This window comes from Saccostrea cucullata, unplaced genomic scaffold (assembly GCF_032062105.1).
Source record: "Saccostrea cucullata isolate Sc308-1 unplaced genomic scaffold, CSIRO_AGI_Scuc_v1 ctg11129, whole genome shotgun sequence".
Classification (NCBI taxonomy): domain Eukaryota; kingdom Metazoa; phylum Mollusca; class Bivalvia; order Ostreida; family Ostreidae; genus Saccostrea; species Saccostrea cuccullata.
Window position 1 is genome coordinate 12,826 of NW_026928520.1, and position 19,870 is coordinate 32,695.

The window sequence follows — 19,870 nt, forward strand, 5'->3', positions numbered from 1 at the left end:
GAAGTACTCCATGATGAATGCATTCTCCTTGGCTTGAATTTGCCCCTTATGCTGATCAATCTGATGATTCATAATCTTCACCCTCCTCTTCATCTCTGCGATCTCATCCCGTGACTCAATGAGGTTCTGACTGTATGTCCTCTCGACATCTCTAAAAGTTTTGAATGTGTTCTCCTGTTGCCTGATATTGGTGTCATCCACAGAAATCCTCTTGAAGTCAACAATCTGCATGCTATGAACTTTGTTATCCTCTGCGTAATTCCGAGTTAGATTGTTGTTCTCACTAGTGTAGCGGTTTTGTTCCTTTTCTAGTTGGTTGATGATGTTTATCTTTTCCTTGATCGCCTCTCTGTAACTCTGTTCCAGGTTATTCTTATGAACGTTATCTAGTTTCTTGGATATCTCTGACTCCCTCTTCAAACAAGTAATTTGATCTTTAGGAGTTTCTCTCTGCTGCTTTACATCTGAGTGAATATTTTCTCCCACTTGTTGAAGTTTCCTAGCAGGTGTCTCTCTTGATGATTTGAGCCGTTGTATCTCCTGTTTGAGCATATTAACTTCACCTTCTTTTTCTTCAACTCATCTTGATTCTCAGCAGTCATCTGATTTGTAGCAATTAACTGTGCATCAAATTTAAACTGAAGCTCTGCAAATTGGGTATGTAAAATGTTAACATCTTTAATGGTTTTCTCCGTCAAAATCTTCTGTCTTGATATCTGCTGTTCCAATGTAGCAATGACACTTTTATAGTTCTTGATTTCATCCTGTAGATTCTTGATTTCCCTGGTCCTTGCATCCAGTTCAGCCTTTGCTTGTAATTTATGGGTATTCCTCCTTTTGGTTTTGACTGCATTATGAGCAGTGCACAAACTTGTGTGATGATTTTTTTTTGCAGATTTTTCAATTGGATTTGGACTGGCATTCCGCAATACGATGTCTCCCTAAACAATTAAAGCACAGTTTGTCATGTCTGACAATTTTCATCCTGTCATTGTGTCTTGTGTATCTTGTACAGCCATTTGAATGATGCGACTCCTTGCAAAATGCACAGCATACTCGATGATTCCGAGGACTGTAGTTCCGTTGTGGTTGCTCATCACTGGATTCTGAGTGCATGTAGAAAATAGCTGTAGCATGGTCTTCTGTTGTGTCCATATGAGTTCCTGCTTCTAGTATGTCAAGTTCCTTGTAAAGAGCCTTTCGTAAGTCGCCTAGTAACCAATCGGTAGATCCATGCTCGCGTGCTAGATTTTTGCGTAATTCACAAGGTAATTTGTTCAGAATCACAGGTACTAGAAGAGAACCATATGTATCTTGAGCTTGTCCGTATGATTCTAAACCTCTGACGTATGTCTCCACTTGGTCATGAAAATGACGCAGGCTTGTGGGATTATTCTTGGGAGCCGGTAGGTCTAAGAGCGCTTGCATGTAGGACTGAGTTATCTTATGTTTTTGTACAAATCTTTCATGTAGAAGCTCAATCGCTCTGTTGTAGTTTGCATGTGTGAGTGCAAATCCTGAAATGGTGTTTGATGCCTCTTCTACTAGTAAAGACTTTAAGTAGTTAAACTTTTGTACTTCAGTTAATGAGTTGTTGCTATGAATAGCTGAATCGAATGAATCCCAGAATGACTGCCACTCCAACACATTTCCCTCAAAAATGGGTAAGTTTAATTTTGGAAGTTTGTGAAAGTTACCACTGTTTGGATTTGAATGAAAGCTTGTAAGGGACTGATGAGTTCTTGAATTTTCACTGAAATTGTGTGTTGATTGACTGTTCCCTGCGAATTGCAAATTCTCCCCCTGATCTAAGAAACTGCTGGCAATTGCATTTTGTACCGACAAATGTTTCTTAAATTTCCTCATTTTAGAATTAAGATTGAAATTGTACTCATCTGTCTCCAGTATTTCTCTCTCAATATCCTCCTCTGCTGTTTCTGTTAGAATTTTTTCATCCAGATCTCTGAGAATTTCCTGTTTGTCCGTCAATGTCTCCAAAATAGTCTCAATTTCCTCTGCATCTGCATTTTCCTCATCCTGTTTTTTTTGAAGTCTGGTTACAGCATTAATCTGTCCTGCTCTTACTGCCTTCAGTTTAGAAGTCATCTCTCCTTTTTCGTCACGGCACCTGTCAAGATTGTAACACTCATAGAAAACACATCTGAACCGTATAGTGGTTTATTTGAAACTCATCAAGTTTACAACATAACGTTATAGTAACGTCTATGACGTCATCATACTATGACGTCATATGTCGGTAAATGTCATGAATATAATTGCATTGAACGCTAATTTAGAAAGGTATTACTGTCTATCATTCATAACAACAAGAAAACTAGAAAATTCCGTCAGCTGTTCAATGATTGCAAAAAAATCTATTTATCTGTAAATATCAAACGTACCTCCAGTGCATGAAGTTGTATTACAAACCAAATTTAATAGCATACCTATTTTTGTATTCATATAAAGCAGATTATGCAAGGAAAGAAGAAAATACTTGCTGTCGCATTCAACTCAACATTTAGATATATCGGCGACGTATTATCAGTTAAAAATGGTAAAGAACTACGAACTCTAACTCTTGATTCCCGCCTACATTTTGCACCCATTAAATTCAATATTAATGGCAATTTAGCCATTAAAACTTTGTTTAATACAAAGAATAATTCTATGGTTATTGATTAATCATTTTAATTCCAGCACTAGATAGTAAATCATCATTTATTCCAGCTCTTAAACAAGGGGGGTAGACGATATTTTCTAGTGAAATCGAACTTTCAAGAATCACCATATTTTTAAATAGTCTTAAATATGATAAAATTTATCTCATATCTTTTCTTATGTTTTACGCATATGATTAAAACATATTTGAATTAATAAAATACATCTATTAAGTTGTAAATAGCTTTAAAATTGGTGAAAAATCAGTATTTTTTTCGTTTTTTGTATATAAACATATGCCCCCCCCCCCCCTCCCCGTGAAACACAAAGAGCTTTGGCATAAATTTGTAAAATGACAGTCCATATTACCTGTAAAAAGGAATTTTTGTTTCACGGGGGGTAAGATGTTTTAAAAATATTTTCCGTTTTCCGTTGATTTCTATAGTGAAAAACACAAGTTTTACCAAAATTATAGAGTTATCTCTCTTTGGTATCCCAAATAAGTAACGTTTTATGAAAATTCATATAAATATCTATAAAAATTTTGAAAATCATTCGAATATGTTAACTTTTGAGAATTGACTTAGAGGTAGGCGGGAGAACAATACTATCGTTCGTAGTTCTTTCATTCTTATGTCGATTCGACATATCCCTATGAGGTTGAGATATAAGATACCACAGATTCTTCAACACATCTCTTTCACATATGTATATTTTACTTGAAAAAGACGTAAATGGTAATCTAACAACCAAGCTCTATGATAAATGTGATGACTTTAACTTTTCTACTTCCCTTGTCTATGGAACAATATACCTTCATCTCCTGCATACGGAGTATATATATCTCAGTAAGAGCATGCGCTACGTATGAAAAATTTCTAAAAGGAGGAAAATTATTGACAAACAAGTTGATGAAACAAGAATATCAGCAGTCTCGCTTAAGTCAAATGCTTTCATACTAATTGTTAGTCCATTATTCATACACTGAATTGACTGCTGTTTCCCCTGTTATTTCCCGATCATGACGACAAGGAGTACACTGCCGGTGTGACCGGTTAGCAGGGGATGCTCACTCCTCCATCGCATCTGATCTTACTTCTGATGCTTCAGAGGTCTGTGTTTGCTCTGCTCCTGTTTTATATTTTTAAATGGAATTTTGGTCGTGAATAGTGTTCGTTATCTCCATTATATATTCATGCGTACTTTTATAATTATTTCACATAAATTTCATTTCAAACCAAACATTATAAAGACATAATTTTAATTCAAAGAGAGGAAAAACATAATTATATTGATATTGCCATGACTCAAAGGTCGGTTTGCTTGTTTGCTAATTGATGATGTCGTAGTTGTACTTGATATTAGTGTTTTGTGTTGTGAAGAAAGCATTAATGGGTTACTAATTGTTGTTGGAGAGGTATTTTTTGTTATCCTATTGGAGGTTGTTGATATGGTTGTTTTCGATGAAGTTTTTGAAAATATGGTTGTTGTTTGTTTAATTCTTGTTGGTAAAGTAGTTGTTGTTGTTGGCTGAAGTAGTAATGGTTGTTGTAGGTGTTGTTTTCTGTGTTGTGGTAGTTGTTGTTGTTGGTTTCATGGTTGTTGTTGCTGTGGCAGTTGTTGTTGGCTTTATTTGTTGTTGCTGTAGTACTTGTTGTTGTTGTTGGCTTCATAGTTGTTGTTGCTGTTGTACTTGTTGTTGTTGGTTTCATAGTTGTTGTTGCTGTGGTCGTCGTTGTTGTTGGTTTCATAGTTGTTGTTGCTGTGGTCGTTGTTGTTGGTTTCATAGTTGTTGTTGCTGTGGTAGTTGTTGTTGGCTTTATGATTGTTGTTGCTGTGGTACTTGTTGTTGTTGTTGTTGCTGTGGCTTCATAGTTGTTGTTGCTGTTGTACTTGTTGTTGTTGGTTTCATAGTTGTTGTTGCTGTGGTCGTCGTTGTTGTTGGTTTCATGGTTGTTGTTGCTGTTGTACTTGTTGTTGTTGGTTTCATGGTTTTTGTTGCTACGGTAGTTGTTGTTGTTGGTTTCATGGTTTTTGTTGCTGTTGTAGTTTTTGTTGTTGTTGGTTTCATGGTTGTTGTTGCTATGGTAGTTGTTGTTGTTGTTGGTTTCTTGGTAGTTGTTGCTGTGGTAGTTGTTGGTTTCATGGTTGCTGTTGCTGTGGTATTTGTTGTTGTTGGTTTCATGGTTGTTGTTTCTGTGGTAGTTGTTGTTGTTGGCTTCATGGTTGTTGTTACTGTAGTGGTTGTCGGAATAGTTGCTTTAGTTTGTGTACTTGTTGATTTTCCTGTAGTCGTTGTTTTAGTTATTGATGTCCTTTTAGAAGTCATTGTTGTTTCCTGCTCACACTGTTGACCAATATAATTTGTCGAGCAAGAAATTGTCAGTTGTAATTTGATCCTAGATAACGGAAACAAGAACTATTAAACATAAGTTAATATTTAAAGGTTTACTAGTTTTCAAGGGAATAATTCATGTTAATCTCTTTTTTTAAGAATTAAATCTCTTGACTAATACATGTATCACGATTAAAACAATTCTTAAATCATGTATCAAGATAACCTAAAAATTTACAGACTCTTATGGATCTGAAAGATTAACCCCATTCAAACATTTAAAACGTAGTTTCGAAAGCAGGAGTATTACATGATTTGATTGCTTCTCACGTTAGGTTTTTATTTCCAGGTGTTGTCGTTACTGTCAATCCTGTAGTTGTATTTCCTCTGTACACAAAACTTGTCACGCCAAGATCATCACTGCCACCGACAGAATCGTAGTCGTAGACATAGACTGGTATACCAAATGAGGGCTGTGCGCAAAAATGGTAAACAGAAAATTAATACTATGCTTGACCTTATATCATTTATAATACGATTAAAATATATCATATTATATAAATATTATATAGAGCATTTACCTGCCCTTTGATGTTCCTCCACGTGTAGGAATCAGCATCTCTCAGAGCGTCAGTGAATAAAAAGTGATGTGTGTCAACGACTCGGTGATTTCCATCATTTCCATAGCACGTCTGTCTGAAGGAAAAAAGAGAAATCAAATAAATTCATTCCAAAATTAGGGGTTTTTTTTTTGGGAGGGGGGTCAACATTTTATCTGTATAACAACCCCATTTAATCGTGCAAACAGTCATCATAGACATTGCTTATATAAATAAGTATATAACATATTCTATTGTTTTAAACATTCTAGACAATTTAAACGTATGTTTAAAAAAATTGAGAAAGAGATATATTGAGAGAGAGAGAGAGAGATTTACTTTGGTACTGGTAGTAAAGGTTGCAGACAAACTTGGAAATAAACGTCACACTCGTGACATCCCCAAAATCCACCATCACAACTACAGTCCTGGTCTCTATTGTACTCCAGTAACTTTACTGACACATCATAGTCTCCAGTGATCTGTCAGTTATAGTGACACATTTATAGTGTTGGTATAAAAAATATAATGTTATGCAATAGTCAACTTGAAAATCAATCAAAATAATATCATGAGAAAATAAGAAAATTATGACAAGGAGAGAAAGAACAATGCTAGAAACGTGCAATAGGAAGAGTGATATACGAGAGTCGTTCAATTAGTAATGCATCATATTATATATAATAAATGGAGCAGAAGTTAATTTATTTTGTCAAACAAAAAAAAAATTCTAATTCTGAACTCCTAATCACCAAAAAGAATTTTTTTTGAACTGTTTTCGCAAAGAAATTCATTTTAGAATAGATTGTGTCACTGAGGTTAACACTGTTTTAACAAGGATTATGCCAAAAAAATGACAACAAGGACTCCTGAAAATTGCAAATAATTACAAATTTCGCGTAGGAACCTAAAAGGGGTTTTGTTTTTATCAATGAATTTCTATATTTCTCTTATATATGTACATAATATATATAATTTGATATAATCATTTTAACTTGATCCATTTATTAACTGGATTCGAAGGCACACTTAACATACAAATTATCTATAAGTACTAGGAAAATGCGTCACCAAATAGTATTTGAGCTAACTTTATATATATTTTGCTCATAATTAACATGTTTTGTTAAGTACTTTTTTATTTTATAAATTCAATATTTTTTTGCAAACAACCGAATTGTATTTGAATGTAGATTCAAGAAAACATCCAAAAGAATTTAAAGTACATGTAACTGTTTATATTAATTCCATATAATGATAACATCCTACTACATACCTGAAAAACATCCTTAAGAAATAAAACCACGAAGAATATCCATTTCTTCATCTTCATATATAAATATTTTTTATTCTATATGCTCAACTTGCATTGACAAACGCTTCTTCATGGAACAAAAGATTTTAAGAAGTATCATCGTAAATGTACTTTGTTTGCTTTAGTTTCTGAAAATTCTCTGAAAAGATAAAAAAAAAGATAAATATTCAGGATTTGGAAACACCAGTTTTTATATTATGCTACACTGATATTTTCCTTCGTATTTGAACAAACCTGAAAAGTTAAGTATATCTAGTAAAAATTAAGTGCAAATCACAATTATGGTTTTCATTGTAGATTGCGCGATGACTAAACAGTTCTAGCTAATTTAAATAAATTGGAATTAGAACTTTTCTTAAGGTCTCGTCAAAGGTCAACATGCCTAAAAATTTATTTTTACAATAGCTCCAAAACTATGTGCGGAATAAAGTTAAAACTTTTACCGTGTATAAATATATCACTGAGTAACAGATAGAAAGTATAATTTGAAAACAAATATTTTAAAAAAAGATATTTTTTGAGAAAAATTGTATAAGAAAATGTGCATATATAAGAAGTGCACCTGCTTAATTCTGTCCTTTTTGTGAAAACCATCATTGCAGAAATAATATATGTTTATCATTGAAGGGCGAGTTGGACATGAATGGTCTCTGAAAGGCTGTTATTGAAAGCATGACATGTATAAAAACGAGACCCCTGTAGAACCCGCCATTTGCAATGTACTTTCGCTTTCGATTCTTAACATTTGGACAAAATAAACTGGGAAAACAACTTTTCGGAGGCTATCCAAGTCCAACTTGCCCTTCATTGAAAAACATATTTTGTTTCTGCAGTGATAGTTTTCACTAAAAGCAGGGAATTAATTAGGTGCATTTTCTGAAAAAAATATGCATTTTTAAACAGATTTTTTCTCAATCTAAATTCGGAAAATTAAGTCAATTAAATTTGAAATGAAAAATGGCAATTCAAATGACGTCTTATACACTCGAATTTCGTAAAATACTAAAGACTGCCTGATTCTGATTCGAGAAAATAAATATACAGTTTGTTTTTTATTCACAAAATAATGTTCAAATGCAATGAAAGTTGGAGGATATTTTTGTTAATGACTTACGATTTTTATAACACGGATTTTGTTTAATTACTTCTATTATTAAGATAAATTTTTGACAATTCCGAAGACATTTTACCTATTATCTGTCTCTCCATGCTAATTGCTGTTTTGATGACAATATAAAAATTAAGCTATCCCAAGAACAGTATTACACAAAGCATTAAGGCGAATGAACATTGTAGTTCGAGGGTTGCTAAATCATATCAGTTGTTGGAAATTCTTGATCTATTTTTTATAGTCCAATGTAGAAAAAAATAAATGTTTATGTTCATGTTGAAGGTCTAGTGCAACATGATTTTTAAAATGATGAACCACGACCAATCAGAGGGCTAGTAATTGTTACATCATACAATTGGAATATATTAAAATATCCAAATATAAACATATTTATTAAGAATTATCAGTATAATATAACCATAAATTTTCTTGATTGTCCAGCTCTGATTCTGTGTCCCTACATTTGCATTTTGTTATTCTCAGTCAAAAAGTCAACTGTATTCTCAAATATTTTACGTTGTGAACGGATAATTTTGTATTGAAAGTGTATATAAATTAAAAAAAAAAATAAATTTACAAAATATGAAATAAGAAAAGTTTGTGTTTACAACCCCCCCCCCCCCCCCTCGATTCTTGATGCAACCTTACACTACCTTAACAAAGAAGTGTGGACCAAGTTGCCTTGTAAAGTTTTTGGAGTGTTCGAGAAAATTTTGTTGTCAAGAGAAGTGTTGACTAGATCGAAGTCAAGAATGGCTTAGGCCTATCGGTACGAAAGCTTGTAAGTGTTAGGAATCACGAGGAATCTGCAGGCGCTCTTAAATTGCATAATTATACAACTCTTCTCACCAAAATATGCACACAATGTGATTCCAGATGATAAAGTTTGAGAATTTTCTTGCTAATAGAATGACCTTTCTACCTGAAAAGACAACAAATCATATACGCGGTCACGAAATAAAGAGCTACATTTCTTGAATATCAGAGATTTTTTTTTACATTCCCTACCCCCACCCCGCATGAAAAGCGGGAGGGTATAAAGTAATCGATATGTACGTCCGTCTGTTACGTTTTGGGCTACCAATCTCTTATCTGCAACTCCTCTCTCATACCATTGAATGAAATTTGATGAAATTTCACAGAATCTTAATTACATATATGTATTAAACAATGTGCACCTCATATGTTACTTTTTGATTCGACACATATTTTGGCCTTCCTATAGCAAAACATGGACAATGCCAATATATTCATATGGGAGAAGGGGGTATCATTTAGTGAGCTAATTGCTCACAGTACCTCTAGTTCATTTTGCATAAGGTTTTTGAAAAAAATAGATTTTTAACATTTGAACATAAATGTGTTGTTTCTTGAGTGTTTATTGATTGATTGTATATTGTTTAACGCCGAGTCGGCAATTTCTAGCAATGTTTCGGCGGACTATCAGTTTAATTAATCGGTTTTTGAAGGATTGTGGTTTCTCTGTAAGCGGCCCCCAGTGAGCTTACTCTTTTTCAAACTCCAGAGGAACCATTTTTTTACGTGCAAAGGGGGTTGTCATCCTTGACATAGGGTACCAGTTTACTTGAGTGTTGACAATACCAAAATTCCGTAGACATACTGAAACATTTAGCAAATAAATCTGGAACAGAAGATGTTAGGGATAATACCAAGTTTTTATAAGTTCTAAAAAGCTGGAACAAAGTGTTCGATGAAATCGGACAAGAATTTCTTCAGTTATTTGAATTGCCATTTTGAGCTAATTAACACATTTCAAATTTAATTGACTTAATTTTCCGAATTTAAGTGATAAAATCAGTGTTCTATTGTTATTTTACATGGTTGTACTACGCTCAGTAAGATATTCACAAATCCTTTCTCCTATGTAAACGACATTAAGAAATAATTTGACAAAAAAATGAATATCCGCCATTTTGAATGAGATGAAAGGGAAAATACAAATTTGCAGTGTATGGATATTTACAAATGTAAAATCCTGAGCAAAGAAGAATATAGAAACAATATACAAAGATATCGGAGAAAATTCGAATTAAGTGTAGAAACGACTAAATTTTCTGAGTTGAACTAATAATGTTAGAATTCTATTATATTTTTTATAGTTTTATTACACTCAGTGAGATATTCACTCATTATTTCTCCATTTTGAACGACATTAAGAGTAAATTAGAAAAATTTGATGTCCGCCATTTTGAATCGCCATTTTGACCTATTTAACGCCATTTTCATGAAGGCCAGCATATTTTTCGGATTCAGCATACTCGAATTAGGTTAAAAAACTATGCTGGACCAAATAATGATTATTTGCCGTTAGAAGTATTTTTTTCCATAAAATTGTAGATTTAGCACTAAAAGAGCACACAATGGGTAAGTATACTAGTAATTCATTCATCTTCTTTTAGCTATAAACTATGTAGACGTTTGAACGTATGCATGCAGAGCTTATTTTTCCTCTTTTTACACATCCTCCACCCGGGCAACAAAATTAAAAACCTTCAGAACAACGCCGATTTTATAGATAACTACATGTAATATATAATATTACTCCAAGTATGCTACTCAAGTAAAATCCTGATTTATTTCACAGTTTAGTTAAGATATGTCATTAAAACTGTTAGACTTCATTGCTCAATTACTTCAGATGAATTTTGTCCATGACATTTGGCAAAGGAATCTTTTAGTGTATACTTTTCTGACTTAATCGAGAAAATATCCAAACCAATCTTACATTTATAACATTCATTTCATATACTAAAAATTCTAATATCTACCTGAGGAACATTCCAAAGGAAGAAAATCACGACAAACATCGAATTCTTCATCTTAATAATATCATTATTTCTTTCTTTCTCTCTTCACCATCCAGTTCTAAATGTGAAAAGGGATTTTTGTCTCGTCTTGTCCTTGACTTTGCTTTAGTTTCTAAAATCCCCTTAAAGAGCTACAATGAAAAAGATCTCCAGAAGTTGGAGACACCTTATTTTTAATCTTTGATTTACTCTATATTTAAATACTAATGTAGCGGTGTTACAATGTGAAATGTAATAACACCGCAAAATGTAATGAGGGGATTTATAAAATTTTGCGTTATTACATTTTGCATCGAGATCAACGCAAAATGTAATAATCTTAAAACATGTGTTGCTACATTTTGCGTTATTACATTCTGCGTTGATCTCGACGCCAAATCTAGTCACGCAAAATGCAATTATGTAGATATAGTTATTACATTTTGCGTTGTCATTTCTATAACATTTCGCTTTGTAACATAGCGGTTTACAGAAAAAAAATCACCAAAATATTTCAATTGTGGAGACAATCAAGGAATTTTGCACGTTTATTCGACGTGCAGTATAAGAAATTCTCACAACTTCCTGATGGATTAAGATAAATGAAAAAAGTTATAAAAAAGAGAATTAGTTATTTGTTTACCTAGATTTAATAAGACATTATCCCTAAGTTGACATTATTTTGTCGCTCAGGTGTAGTTGTTATAACCTCGGCTCTACAGTCCCAGTAAGGAGCTGATCCTTACGACGCAGGTTGGAAAGCAGGACTGCAGACTGGTCCTTCGGATGTAGACTGTATAAACCGAGGTGCCATTTCACAAAAGGTGTTGTAACGAAAAAGATCTCTCACTGCCCAATTCCCCTGCCGACCATTTTATAAATTTGTAGCCCTGCACCGACAAGTGGTGGCGTCCGTAAGAGTGAGAATTCTCAAGAGGGGTGTTAAACAAGAAAAAAGTAAATTAGCTAATGATTTAAATTTGATCTTCTGTTTTGGTCTTGCCAATCTCAGAAAGCTGCTAATTTGACCAAACTTGAATCTGCAGTAACTGAGGGTAATTCTTTATCAATATAACTAATAATGGGTTTGCTTTACTGGAGAGTTTTTTTTTGAATATGTCTTCTCTATTCCTGAGCATAACTTTGATCTCCTACGTGAAGGTGATTGAAGAATGATTTCAAAACAATGACTTGATTTTAGACTACCTGAGGATGTAAAACGTTGTATTCTAGATGTGTACATACAAAAACTCCATAAATTGCTGTGAAGAGGACTCACCACCTGTAATTCATTAATATCAGTAAAATTCAAGGCTTCTTGCAAAGAAAAAAGTTTGAGATTATCTTGGAGTTTAAGATCACTTTCCTAAGTATGATATACTGTATGTATATATATTGCTGTAGTTCAGACAAGTTCAAATTGTTTACAATACTTTGCGTGAAAGCTCATATAATACGAAAAAACAAATTTTGAGAAAAGGGAAATATATAAGCTGACTTCAATGATCCAGTCAAATTGAGTAAAATGAGAAGAATGAAGAAAACGAAACGTCTGTAAATAGTTGCCTATGCGGAGTAAGCATCAACCATTGAACGGTCACACCCGCCTTGAGCCGAAATGTATTGATCAGCTTGATAAAATTTTTTATATTATTTTTGTGAGGAATGGATGATCATCGTTAACAGTGTAAAAAATTGTACGTACGGTTTGATGTTACTGACTACTGATTTTTGAAGTTTGACAATTTTAACTTTTCTTTAAAAAATTCTCTTTGTCCTTTTTGGAATCCGCATCTGATATACACAACTTCTAGAATAGAACATTTCGTCTTTCTATTTTTTAACCACCTCCGATCTAGTGAAAACGAAAAATATAGATGATTTCAATGTTGCATAAGGTGGTGATGTTTGCTACAATTATGTCATAATTTGTTCTGGGAAAATACTCTATATCTGTATACGTTAACATACTTACAAAGTAATCATTTTACCTTTTTTATATTTTATTTTTAAAGATATTGTATTCTTATCTTGGCCAATATTGTTCCAAAGAACAATTTGCATACGCAATTTTTTTTTAATTTCAAGAAACTAAGGAGAACGACATATTATACTGGAATCTGTACTGTTAAGAATGAATAGGGTTTTATCTCAAGTATAAACACATCAAGGAGTCTCTTCAAGATTTATAGGACAGAGAGGTTTAATTGTGCACTTGATTTTTATCTTCACAGTTAACCTTGCAAACACTTGGCCGAGATTAAAACAGAAGTATGATGTACATACAGAATACATGTACCTCTGGAGTTTCTCAGTGGGAAGTCGTTAGAACCTGATAGGATCGAACAACGTTCATGTAGAACAAATCTGGTCTACATCTATGTTTAATTGCTTATCATTGTAAGAGAAACAAACAGATCTGTTTTACCCTTGATTTATGTAAAATATTGTCTCCTCTTATCTAAATATAATGTCAAAATATTGAACATAACGAAGAACAAAATACATGCATGATGAATATGGAGACAACGAACAGTTTTTAATATCAAAGTCCGAAAAACAATACAAAATAGGAGCAGAGCAAACACGGACCTCCAAAATATCAGAGGTAGGATCAGGTGCCATGGAGGTAGTGAGCATCCCCTGCGACTGGTCTCACTCGACATGTGCTACTTGTCAATATCGGTTAATGACGGAAAAATCCGTCCACAATTCAGTGTATAAATAATGGACTAACATTTAGTATGAAAAAAAATAAGTCAGCATTTGACTCAATAATAAATTTTCCTAAAATGCGATAATCATTTTCAGTTTGGGACTAGGCATAATTTTACAAATAATAATTTTACAAAGATTAAACTAAAAGCTAACAGTTTAATCAAGTTTAATAGCGTAACACCTGTTCACATGCATCTTTCATCTTTGACTCAATGATAAATTGTATTTGCTGACAAGGTCATTGTATCTACCACAGAACTTACAAAATGATGACTTTAAATGAAAATGCTGATATTCTTGTTTCATCAACTTGCTTGTCAATAATGTACCTCGTTTTAGAAATTGTTCATACGTAGAGCATGCTCTTGGGTAACGAATCAACTGATATATATATATACTCAGAGTGCTAGAGTTTTTAAATAACAATATCCATGTGGTTTTTGGAGACCAGGCCCTTAAATAATTTATTGAAATTCGCATGGGTACTAATTGCACCCATTTACTTTTAAGGAATGGAGTGCTACGAGTATATTAATCTGCGTAAATCCGCCTTTCTGAATGCTTGTTTTTATTGTTTGTTAATACATAATAAATAATATTTATATGATACATTGTAAATACTTTTTACATATTAGTAGAAGTATTTATATATAATATAGAAAGAAAAACTAAAAATAGTGTAAATCCATGTCTCACAGCTTCGTTAGCTCAGTGAAATGAGCATCGGACTGCTATGATGAGGATTTCGGGTTCGAATCTCATCACGGGTGCTCTAATTTTCTTATGTGAAACCAACATTTACAATTTTCTAAAACTCTTCTCTAACATTTTCTCAAGTTCTTTCCTTGGTAGAGGCACGGAAAGGAGAATAAGACCATAACAAATTTCGTTTTCAATGAAGGATATGGAGATAACGAACAGTATTCAATCTCAAAGTCCATAAAACAATACAAAATAAGAGCAGAGCAAACACGGACCCCCGAAACAACAGAGGTGGGATCAGGTGCCATGGAGGAGTGAGCATCCCCTGCCGACCGGTCACACCCGCCGTGTGGTCCTTGTCATGATCAGGAAATAACTCAAGAAATCCGTCGTCAATTCAGTGTATAAACAATTGTATAAACAATTGGTATGAAAAATGTCAGTCAGCATTTGACTCAATGATAAATTGTATTTGCTGACAAGGTCATTGTATCGACCATAGAACTTACGAAATGATGTCTTTGACAATGTAATTTGCAACTCTCTATTCCTTAAAAGTAATGGACCGCTCAAACAAAAGAATGGCGTCACAGGTGGATTTAACTATGATATCCTGGTTAGATTGAGATAAAAAATACCACAGATTATGACACATCTGATCTATATATGGATATTTGCTTGAAATAGACGTCACTGGTAATCTAACCACCACTTCTCACTGCTCACTTCTCCACTTCTAATGTTTTGGAGATCCGCGCGTTTGCTTTATGTATTGTTTTATGGACTTTGATATTGAATACTGTTCTTTATCTCCACTTCCTTCATCCACTAAAACTATTTATAATCCAGAAAATTCAGAGTAGAAATGTTTGATAGCAAAACATACACACAGTATATTGTCAGTCCGTGCAATGGTGAGCACACTTTAACAATTAATTGAACACATCCGATGCATCATAAACCGTAATGATAACAGAGCTCCTGCCCTGTTTACATGAAATGTGTACGTCAAATAAATGGGTGTGTTCAATTTGCTAAACTCTGTACACAACACTAAGCGCGGAATGACGATACTTGTGAAGGGGTTTGCTTTCACATATTTCTACTCTGAAAAGAATTATTTTTCTTGCTTAATTGTAATATTTTTCATTAAAATACAACATAATTGCTTTGATTACTTTTTCTCAGTATTTATCATTTTTTCGTGTGAAAAGCTATCACAAAATATAATTCGTGATATTATACAGAAAAAATTAACTTCAAATTTGTGTCTATGCACCTTTAAATTCAGTAATTAGCCTAAATAACGATATTGAAAAACACGTTTTTACAATATGGACAGAACAAATAATAAGTGTTACGAGTTGTGGTCACCTTTACTTTAGTGAAAATATGAACACTCTTTTTAGAATCCATCAAATATTGCTAGATTTAAACTTCAGGATTGATACGACGGAATCTGAAAAACAAACATACAAACACATATAGTTTTATTACACAAATATACACCTTTTAAAAGTGAAATAGTTTTTGAATATGATATCGTTAAGAATAAAATAATGATATTACCTTGATTTTGTCAAACACAAACACGTAACAGCACCAATAATTACTAACAATACGGCAGCAGAAACACCGACAATTACAGGAAGCCATTTCTATGTGAAAGATTGCAATGCATTTGATTAAATATAAATATATGTTATACACAGTCCGTTTAAACAATAAATATCAGTAACCGGGGGAAACACGGACCTCTAAAACATCAGAGATAGGATCATGTGCAATGAAGAGTTGAGCATCCCACCGACCGATCACACTCGACGTGTGCTCCTTGACATGATTGGGAAATAACAGGAAATTCAGTTTGAAAATTAAATGGCCTAACAATTTTTTTATGAAAAACATTTTATGCATTGATAATTTGGATTTTAAAAAATTTACTCTACCTCAATAAAGGTGGTTTTAGATGTAATCGCTGTTGATGGGAATTTCGACCGTTTTTGTTCTTGTAGGCATAATGGGCGTCTGTTTTGTCGTTGAAGTACTCGTTGCTCTTGTTAGTGTTCTAGGTGGAGTGTCCGTTGTTGTTGTTGTTGTTGTTGTTGTAGAAGTAAAAACCACTGTTGATGGAGTAGTGTTTGTTGATGATAGAGTTTTATAAATCGCTGGGATTGATGTGTTAGCCATCGTTTTTGGTGAAGATTTGTTTGATGGGGTTTTATCATTCGCTTGTGTTGGAGCATAAACCATCAATTTGGGTGAAGAGTTTGTTGTAAAAGATTTTAAAATTACTGCTATCGGAGTGTTGGCCATGGATTTTGATAAAGATTTTGTTGTTGTTTTATTATTCGCTGGTGCTGGAGTGTAAGCCATTGTATTTGAAGAAGATTTTGTTTTTGTAGTTTTATTATTCGCTGGTAACGGAGTGTAGGACATTACATCTGATGAACATTTTGTTGTTGTAGTTTTATTATTCGCTGGTGTCGGAGTGTTGAACATTGATTTTGATGGGGTTTTATTATTCCCTGGTGTTAGAGTGTAAGCAATTGTTTTTGGTGAATATTTTGTTGTTGGGGTTTTATTATTCGCAGTTGTCGGAGTGTTAGCCAATGTTTTGATGAAGATTTTGCTGATAGAGTTTTATTATTTGCTGGTGTTGGAGCGTAAGCCATCGATTTGGGTGAAGAGAGAGAGGGTTTTATAATTCGCTGGTGCTGGAGTGATCGACATCGACTTTGATGAAGATCTTGTTGATGTAGTTTTATTATTCGCTGGTGCTGGAGTGTTCGCCATCGCTTTTGTATTCAAAATTGTTTTTGTATTAGTCGTTATTGTTGGCATAGTATTTGTCGTTTTTAAATTTGTTGGTCGGTTTTTGTTCATCATCGAAAGCCTTTTAAACTTTATTAATTCTTAAGACACTTGGATCGCCTATCAGCAAACATATATATCATTTGACTTTATGAATTCATATACATGTAAAACACAAACTGGGTACAGCGTACGTTTTTATGCTATAAGTAAAATTTACACTCTCCATCCAGTTATCTTTCGCTACGGTCACATCTCTGTCAACGCTCTTGTACAAATTTCACACAGCGAAGATTCGAATGATAATTAATCATTGTAAATATTGATAAAGATGATAATTCATCATTTATTTTAAATCTATAATCACTCAGAACGACTTATTTTCAAAGATTTTGGGGAACTATTTTATGGAGTAAAAATTAAAATCTGAAATAAAGATCCATTTAAGGTGTAACAAACTAAAATATATAGTGTTTTCTGATAAAAAAAAAAAATATAATTAAACACTATTATTTTTTCAACTTTTAATCAAAAGAAATTTTTCCAAGAATCTTCTATAACAAGCGTTGATATGTGGAGAAAAGCGATAGTGACAACTCAGGGTAGAGAATGGTAAAATTTTATGTTCTAAAAAGGGGACCTGTCTTCTTTTTCGATAGTAAATGATATGCAACTTTATACATGCATATCAAATATGAAAAAAAAAATTAAAGATGTACTTCATGGAGGTACACGAAATATATCCACACATAATATTTATAATTATGTTCAACATGTGTTTATTTTAATATATATAATATATTTTAATATATATTTCTTCTCACAGGTGTGTTACATCTGTTTATTACATGCTATCAATATGTTTTACATATAAACGAAAAACATACTGTATTTTACCTGTATTTAACACATTTCGACATTTTTCTTGTTTAAATATTGTGTATATCGTAATTTATAAAGGAAAAGAACATCCTGATGTATAATCTTTCTAATGTACAGTTGACTTTAATTCTGAATATCTTCTTCCATCTCAACCCCCGTACAAAAAACTTAAATTTATATGCATAAGAGCTATCCGGTCTTCAGGGCTGCTATAACGTTTTGCATCATTTATAAATAAACTTCAATGATTGATGTCTCGGACAAAACTCTGAATTATTGATTGATATAATTTGTAATTTAAAAACTATCTAATAAGATTAACTTTGAAAACCATTATATTAAAGTAAAAGATTTATATTTTATAATAAGTTTATTCTTCTCAAGTTTTTATTCCAGGGTCTTGTCGGCGTGGCGAAGATCAATCCCGTAGCTGTATTCCCTCTGTGCACAAAGCTTGTCACGCCAAGATCATCATTGTCACCGAGAGAATCGTAGTCGTATGCATGGATTGATACATTAAAAGAGGGCTGTGCACAAAAAAGCAATACGAAAAGGAATAACATGATTCTCTCTATAACATTTATGACATATTTTATTATATCACTTGTATTTTGGTTTCATTGTATAATATTTACTTGTCCCCTGATGTTCCTCCACGAGTAGGAATCAGCGTCTCTCAGAGTGTTAGAGAATGAAAAGTGATGTGTGTCATCAACTCGCTGGTTTTCATCATTTCCATAGCACGTCTGTCTGAAGAAAGTTCAGCAAAAAAAAAAAAAAAAACGATTCACGTAATGTTTTATACAATAGATAGAGAAATTTTTCCTTGAATTCAATTTTCTCGAAACTCTATTACTAGTATTTTGTTTTAGGCAATAAAATCTCTACTTATTGAGTTTTTTTCTTTTTCTTCATAGCATGAAAGAAATTCAACCACACATTTTTTTTCCATAAAGGATATGGAGATAACGAACAGTATTCAATAATTTGAAAGATTGTCCATGAAGATGTACATGATGTAAGAGGACTGTGAAATCAGACTGTGGACTTAAGAATGTGCTTATTTAAAAATTATAATTCGTATTTTTTTCGATGTTTTTTTATGAAAAGAAAACTTTTGTTTATAAAATTCATTCAGAGAGAGATTAACCTTTGTGTCGGTAGTAAAGGTTGCAGACAAACTTGAAAATAAACGTCACATTCGTTACATTTTGAAGAAAAAAGCCACCCTGTTTTAGGATCACAACTACAGTCCGGGTCTCTGTTGTACTCCAGTAACTTAACTGACACGTCATAGTCTCCTGTAACCTATCAGTATAAGGTGACATTAATAGTAATGATATGAAGAAAATATAATGATATGCATTAGTGGACTTGAAAATGAAACGTTTTCAGAGTTTTTAAACATTTTGAAATAGAACTGGTCGTACATATTTAAATTGTTTAAATTTCAATGTTATGAATATTCTCAAATTAATGTGCTTTAGTCATATCTACAATAACTCTTTTTTTTATATACATGTATATATATAAGTGAACACACACGATGTTTATAATGGGAAGTTAGCATTCATTCATCTTTATCCCAATGAACAATAAAAATATAATAAGTTTCAATGACAAAAGATTTTCATGCAGAGCCTTTTTTGTTTTTTTGGAAATCCTCCAGGCACAAAATTAATAGACCTTTAAAACAACACGAATATCTAAAACTGATTCAATACATAAGTAATAACGGTATATATTAACAACATGGTTATCAATATGCAACTCAAAATGATATTCTGATTGATTTTGATATATGATATCTACAGTACATACTAGTATTTACATCCACTTTTTTTATACTAATAGCATTTTATATATACCTGAGAAACATTGCCAAGAAAAAAAATGGCAAATATCCAGGTCTCCATCTTATTAATA

At 32.8% G+C, this 19,870-nt stretch overlaps 1 protein-coding gene across 1 annotated transcript; it reads right to left on the reverse strand.

Moving 5' to 3' along the window:
* Positions 1–4,088: 4,088 nt before the first annotated feature.
* On the reverse strand, positions 4,089–15,904 carry LOC134277844 (GATA zinc finger domain-containing protein 14-like). Its single transcript, XM_062760143.1, has 5 exons — positions 15,818–15,904; positions 5,935–6,077; positions 5,578–5,692; positions 5,327–5,469; positions 4,089–4,896 (listed from the first exon to the last, which is right to left on the reverse strand). The coding sequence occupies exons 1-5, from the start codon at positions 15,902–15,904 to the stop codon at positions 4,089–4,091; spliced, it is 1,296 nt and encodes a 431-aa protein (XP_062616127.1).
* Between the last annotated feature and the right edge of the window lie 3,966 nt (positions 15,905–19,870).